The sequence below is a fragment of the Panthera pardus genome, unplaced genomic scaffold (genome assembly GCF_024362965.1).
Source record: "Panthera pardus isolate Hobbes unplaced genomic scaffold, ASM2436296v1 HiC_scaffold_6, whole genome shotgun sequence".
NCBI classification, from domain to species: Eukaryota; Metazoa; Chordata; class Mammalia; order Carnivora; family Felidae; genus Panthera; species Panthera pardus.
In genome coordinates, this window is record NW_026526991.1 from 96,102,029 (window position 1) to 96,109,604 (window position 7,576).

The 7,576-nt window shown below is 42.1% G+C and overlaps 1 protein-coding gene across 1 annotated transcript; it reads left to right on the top strand.

Annotated features, from left to right (window-relative positions):
• The first annotated feature begins 2,904 nt into the window (after positions 1–2,904).
• On the top strand, positions 2,905–3,725 carry LOC109268553 (taste receptor type 2 member 7-like). The gene is given in 3 exon segments (XM_053895347.1): positions 2,905–2,934; positions 2,937–3,245; positions 3,335–3,725. Coding segments are annotated over 3 exon segments (549 nt in total). The 3' UTR covers positions 3,545–3,725.
• The last annotated feature ends 3,851 nt before the right edge of the window (positions 3,726–7,576 follow it).

A 7,576-nucleotide genomic window follows, 5' to 3' on the forward strand; every position in this document is an offset into this window, starting at 1 on the left:
GGAGATTTTCTTGCTGTATGTGCTGAAAACTTAATAGCTGTTGGCTTGAATGAATAAATGCAACAATCCCTGTGAGTGAATTCGTGAACAGCGCCACCCTAATGGGAATGGTTTGCACTCCAGCAGGGTTTGGTTTTTTTCTGTGGTGGTTATCTTGGGCCCGTGAATGCCTGGGTAGCTGGTACATAGCTGGGCAATGCCTCTTAGGTTATCTCATGGCGCCCCTAACTTTTCACAAGGAAACTAAGACATCTCATTGGTTGACTCCCCTGAATTTACTCTGTCAAGTTGAAAAAGAAGACACAGCTGGAAGCGTTCATGACTCAAGACTTGCTCCTTTTAGTAGGACCATGCTTCCATGGTTAGGGGTAAGGGTAAATGAACATATGATCAGAAGCCTCTCCCTGACTCTCGAAGACACGGCAGATTCCTTTGCTAAAGATAGTAGCGGCCCAACAAAAATCCTTCAACTCTCGGGACAAAGTTGTTCCTGATAACAGGATAGCCCTTGACTATCTTTTAGCTGAGCAAGGAGGCATCTGTGTGCATCTGGATTAACACTTTTGGGAAAGGTGAAACTCAGGTACTTAAGATCACTGAGCAAGGTGCTTGGCTTAAAAGGTTGACTCCTTGGGGCACCTGGGTGGCTTAGTCGGCTAAGTGTTTGACTTCAGCTCAGGTCATGATGCCACAGTTCTGAGTTTGAGCCCCATGTCAGGCTCTGTGCTGACGGCTCAGAGCCTGGAGCCTGCTTTAGATTCTGTGACTCCCATTCTCTCTGCCCCTCCCCCACTCATGCTCTCAAAAAATAAATAAATGTTAAGAAAAAAAAGTTTGACTCCTTCCACAGGGTCATTCCTTAACTTTTTTGATCTGTAACCAGTTTAGGTCTTGGAGACCATGGCTTTGAAGTACACTTGCAACACTGGGACTTGCCCTGCTTATAGTAAACATAATAATCTACCCGCAGTGTTGTGTTCCCTCAGAAGTTTTAAATGTATGTTCTCAGCCATTAACCACCAAGCAAATGATCTCCCTAAAACTGAAACATCTAAGGAATGAGGAAAATAACCAGCTCAAAGAATGCGAATCAGAAACTGTGACCCATGAATAACACAGAAGCTGAGTAAAAACCATCATGACCTACAGGTACCACACAAAGAAGCAACAAAAAGCATCAACTGCCGGGCAGTAGCCGAGAGTGGAGCCAATGCCTTACAATTTGATCCTATCTCTCAGTTAAATGGAGAGTCTGCTCAAAAGGGGGGAACTGTTAAAAAGAAAACCAGATGGTGGTGTCACTTAAAATGGTGTCACTTTGACCAAGTGCTCAAAATTCGGCTTAATACCCAACCTGATTGCAGTTTCAACCTCCCCCAGAAATGGAGTCTTAACCTGTCAGTCAGTAGTTTTTCCATCAGCACCAGTGGGTCTGCCTCCTGGGTCCACTCCATCCCTCAAAGAAAGATGAGATAATCTGCATGATAAGACACCTTGCCTTCCCCCCCCAAGAAAGCAACCTCCTCTAGAACAATCCTTTTCTTCTGCAAATAACTTTCTTGCCCCCACTCTCCCCTTCTATAAAAACCTTCCATTTTGTACAACTCCTTGGAGCCCCCTCTACTTGCTAGATGGAATGCTGTCCCATTCACGAATTGTTTAATAAAGCCAGTTAAATCTCCAAACTTACTAGGTTGAATGTTGTTGTTGTTGTTGTTGTTTTTGTTTTCCCACAGGTATGACTTAATTCCAAATATACAGATACTATCCATCCCTTCTGAAGACAAAATAGTGCACTGGGTCCTTCAGGTCACAGAAGTAGTCAACACAAAACTTTCCAACTTCAAATTACTCTAAAACTTGGAAGTCCATTTCCCACCGCTTTCTGCTCTTGTCAGCCCTTGAAAACTCTACCTTTGAGTACACTAACCCAAATTGTGTGGAAAAAAATACTGAACATGTTAATAATAGGGCCATATTAAATATCTGATACTAGGAAAAGAAAGCGGGAGGAAAACTATGTGGCCTTTGGTCTTACACAAAGAATATAATAGAAGTTATCAGGAATTATAACTAGGCGAACCAGAGGGTGGGAAGGTAGAGTGGGAAAGAACCACAAAATTTAATGGCTCTGGTTTCTATCCTCTTCACAGATATTTACATCTGCGTATCCTCTACACAGCTATCCTCTTTACAGATGTCTACACAGATATTTAAATAATGCAATCCTAGTCCTTCTCCAAAAAAAACGAGGCATCAGCAATCATTCTAAACGATTACTCTTCACCTCTGTATTTGCTCTTAAACTGTCGGCAAGGAAATCTTAAACTAAAACATTTTATCTTATTTATTTATTTTTTTAACGTTTATTTATTTTTTGAGACAGAGAGAGACAGAGCATGAATGGGGGAGGGGCAGAGAGAGAGGGAGACACAGAATCGGAAGCAGGCTCCAGGCTCTGAGCCATCAGCCCAGAGTCCGATGCGGGGCTCGAGCTCACGGACTGCGAGATCGTGACCTGAGCTGAAGTCGGACGCTTAACCGACTGAGCCACCCAGGTGCCCCAAACTAAAACATTTTAAATGAACCTAAATGGTAAATGGCTTTCCCAGTGTTTGCTGAGAACCAGTATGATAATAGAAGCTGGTGTCTACTGAAATGGAATGGAAGCCACAATAAAAACAAACAAACAAAAAGCACAACAAAAGCTATTCAATCGTTTTCAATTCATCAGTTCATCAGCAGTGATGTTTGGGATGGTCATTTTTCACTCAGAAGAAATGTCAAGCACACAGGACATTTTTGTTGTCTTAACTGGGATTTATAACAGGTATTTGGTTGTCTTTTTGGTTGTCTTAACTGGAATTTATAACAGGTATTTGTAGAGCCGGACTGATTGGAATAATGAACTGCATCAACTGAGTAAGAAAGAGGAAAATCAACTTCACTTCATTGGTTTTCTCCTCATCAGCTTGTCCATAACCAGAATACGTTTCTTGATCACGATACTGATCAATTCACGTCCACTGGTGCTCTCTGCAGATCCACACAGCAGTGGTCAAATTAAAAAAAAAAAAAAATTATGGGGTGCCTGGGTGGCTCAGTTGGTTGAGAGTCCAACTTCGGCTCAGGTCATGATCTCGCAGTTTGTGAGTTCAAGCCCCGCGTCGGGCTCAGAGCCTGGAGCCTGCTTCGGATTCTGTCTCCTTCTCTCTCTCTACCCCTCCCCACTTGTGCTCTGTCTCTCTGTCTGTCAAAAAAAATAAATGTAAAAAAAAATTTTTTTTAAATTATTATTCTGTTTTGCCTAAGGATCGACCACTTAAGTGTCTGCTTTGACACCTGCCTCAGCATCTTCTATTTCCTGAAGGTAGCTACTTTTTTCCATCCTCTTTTTCTCTGGTTGAAGTGGAAAACCAAGAGGGTGATTGTTATTATTTTTCTGGGATCTTTGTTCTTTTTTTCTTTTTTAGTTCCCAGTGATAGACCATATACTTCCTATTGTTTTAAAATGAGAATCAAGCAAGACATCATGAAAGATTAATATGAATGAAACACAAACCATTATTTTCTTAGTGCCCATCAATGTTCAGATTATCATCCCCTTACCTATTCCCACAGCATCTTTTTTTTCTGTTACTTTTTTCTCTTTGGAGACATAGCAAGTTTAATATCAATAGAGTTTAATATCAAAGGGTACCAGGATTCTAACGCTGAAGCTTGTGTAAAAGCCATGACACTGGTGACTTCTTTCTTCTTTCTCTTTTGGACTTCTATCGTGCTGATTCTTACCCAGGTTTCTGTTGCCAAACTACTTCTGGGTGGACTGGGGAGATTCTGGGCCCAGAGGCCTCCGCCGCACCCATCCTAAAGATGCCAGTGAAGGCTCTTGGTTTCATCACGAGAAAGAATTCAAGGACAGACACAACACAGTGGGTGAGTGATACCAGCAGCAAAGTTTACTAAAGCAAAAAATACACTCCCGAGATGTGAGAGTGGGAGAGAGAGAGAGAGTGAGAGAGCAAGCGAGCTGTGCATTGTGAACTTCTATCTTTTCTTGACAGTTGTTAATAAGGGGGTGGAATATACATTATTTCAGCTGGGGATTTCTTGGCAACTGGGTTTCAGCACCATTTATTTCTTCCTGACTTGGTGAAGGGTTTCCAGCCTACTTTGTCAGCCATCTTGGGCCTTGTCTGGTTTGATCCAGCTTCTTGTGGCTTTGCTTTGGGATGTTGCCAGGACAGGCCTCTGACTCTCCTGATAGCTGGCCATGACTTCTCTTTGCTGGCTTCCGGGCATCCTGTTAAAAACTAACTAACCGCCTGCAACAAAACCCTGAAATCAGATTTGTGTCCCGCGTGCAGTAAGCCGATCTCTGAGTCACTGGGTTTGAAGCAGAGAAAGTTTTGTTATTGGAAAGGCAGCTCAAGGAGAAGGCAGGAGAGCACTCCCAAATTTGCCCTGCCTTTGTTGAGCCTCAGGACAATTTTTATGGGGCTAACAGGGTATGTGGGAGTTAGGGCAGGAACTGGATGGGCCTTGGAACTTCTCAAGGGGAGCCTCAAAACTTTTGGGATTTCAAGTTGCTTTGGACATCAGGGCTCCATTCGGGGTTTCTGGTGCGTTACATGTTGGTCTTGTGTCTGCAAAACAGACACTATAATGTAGCCTCCCTCCCTGGTTCCTGCAGCAAGTACTGGGGAGGAAAAGGAACGAAAAACAAGGTTAATAATTCCTGCAAGGCTGTGGAGGAATGTGCCTTGCAGCGCATGAGGTTACAAGGGAGGAAACGCCTACTTGAAGGTTTACATGAATAAAGCATGTGTTTGAGTTCATTTTTCCCATCATCTGAAAGCAGAACATTCCTCTGAAACTTTTTGGAAGCTGAAATGGCATGAAGCAAAGAAGCAATTGCCATTGAGTTACATAGAAAAAATTTTGAGCATTCCCGACCCCCCCAAATTTGCTAAGGGATGCACAAAGTAAATCGAAGTAAAGCACAGGTGCTCACAGACACAGTTCAAGGCTCTGGTGGCTCAAGGCTGAGATGCCCAGGGCGGTTCCCAGGCAAGGCACTGGCTGGGGTGAGCGCTGAATGCTATTCTTGCCTTTTACCTCTTTTCCTAAAAGCAAAAAATCCTCTTCGGAGTTCTTTCTGCTCATAAAAACAGGTAACCAATGTAGGTCTTCTGGAAAAGTCAAGCGGCATAACGAGAACTTTCAAAAAGCAGGGGTACTGGTAATAGTGTACAGCCATGTATTGTCGCCTAGCAAGCTGGTAGTGACATCTGGTAAAGTAGGCCATTCATTTATGGTGTTAGGATTTGGGGGCAGCTGAAGTGCTCGCTAACAGGAAGGAAAACTTAAACTCCGTAATAAATGACACTCTTCAAAGGGAAAACATAGGAAAATAAAGATGTTAAGAATGTTTGGGGAGTTTATAAAATCTATTCCTGTGTCTTCCCCTTGGACTTTCTTGTACTCTAAATATGGCCCTAGGCGGGGCGCCTGGGTGGCTCAGTCGGTTAAGCATCCAACTTCGGCTCTGGTCATGATCTCGCGGTCTGTGGGTTCGAGCCCCGCGTCAGGCTCTGTGCTGACAGCTCAGAGCCTGGAGCCTGTTGCAGATTCTGTGTCTCCCTCTTCCTCTGACCCTCCCCTGTTCATGCTCTCTCTCTCTCTCTGTCTCAAAAAAAAATAAATGTTAAAAAAAAATTAAAAAAAATAAATATAGCCCTAGAATCAAATTTTTCCTATATGTCTAGAAATAAATAGATGCATATTTATAATTATATAATTTACAATGTGTTTATAGTTTCACAATTTTAAAATAAAATCAGATGCTTTTTTTAATGTGCTGAATGACACCTGAAGATGTAGACAAACTGTATCGTTCTTCAAAAATTGTCCATCAGCTCTCCTTTCTCCTTACTGTTATTTATGGAAAACTTTGCTCTTCAGTGAAGAAAACTTAAAAAGTAGGGTAACCCTAGGAAGAAAAAACTGACTGAGGACCAAAAGGCATAATTTCTGAGCTGCAAGATTTTTTTTGTTTGGTGTTAGAATTCACCAATGTCCCTCCCTCCCTCTCGTCTTTCTTTCCTTCCGCTGGAGGACTTCCAGGATCTGAAAGTTACAATGTGTAGATTATGTCCTTATGCTGTGTTCTGTGTTTATTTCTCAAGTTTCCCCCTGCATAGAGTTAATGAGGTATTTGTTAATTTCCCCTTTTGTGGTTGTATGGAAACATTCTCTCTTTGATCCAGAGAATCATAAAAGGGGAATATGGTAACATCCGTAAGTATAGTATAACACGTAGTATAGTATAACCTTGGTATGGTAACAATGGTGCAGTAACATTACTGAGAAAAATAAGAATGAGAGATGTGACAAAGATTCAAATCAAGGCCACTCTGCAGGCCATTCTACCAGAAAACACTGTAAAGGTAGTATTTAGAGTCATTTTCTTCCATAAATTTAACCCATCTTCCAAGAAAATGTTTTGTAACTTTTTATGTCTGGTTAATTACCCTGGGCTTATGGCAAAACAAAAATAGCCTATTATACATACTTGGTCAGTGAAGCTTCTGATGCCTATTATACATTGCCAATACACACATCCTTCTTGCATGCAATATTGAATATTTCTCTAGCATACATGACCTAGCATCATGATCAGAAAAGTCAGATTCTAGGGGCGTCTGGGGGGCTCAGTCGGTTAAGCGTCCGACTTCGGCTCAGGTCACCATCTCGCGGTCCGTGAGTTCGAGCCCCGCGTCGGGCTCTGGGCTGATGGCTCAGAGCCTGGAGCCTGCTTCTGATTCTGTGTCTCCCTCTCTCTCTGCCCCTCCCCAGTTCATGCTGTGTCTCTCTCTGTCTCAAAAATAAATAAACGTTAAAAAAAAAAAAATTAAAAAAAAAAAAAAGAAAAGTCAGATTCTTTAACCAAACTAAACCAAATTATAACAGACATCTGTGGTGTTTTTCTTAATTTTAATTTTAATTTTAATTAATTAATTAAATTTTTTTTTTTTTTTTTTTTTTAGGTCTTCATGTGGCAAATGAGAGTTGAATTTTTTCCCTGAGTCACGAACCGGCAGCATTAAAAGAAACAGTGTCTTTATTCTCCGTTGGTAGTAATGATTATGATTATGATGGTAGGAGCTGGCAACATTTTTGAGCTTATTATGTCTAAGGCATTTATTTGAGGATAAGCTTTATACGAATGAATTCTCAACCCCCCCCCCCCCCCACACACACACACAGCAAAGTGAATAGGGAAACATTAGGCAGAGAGCGATAAGGGATCTTATCTCTGCAAGTGGGAGGCTGAAGAAACAGCAGGGTTTGGGCCAAAAAAAAAAGGAAAAACGTATTCCAGACCCGCCTGGGCTAGGTCCCATGAGTGGAGTCCCAGAAACTTTCCGATAAGGTCCCAATAAGAAGTCAGGGACAGAAATCCTCAGCGGCTACCCAGTCGGGACCTTTCTCATTCTTGCGAGCTTTATACTTTCCCTCAATAAACTCTACTGCTTTGCTCACTCTCTGTTGTTGTCTGTGAGATTCATTCTTC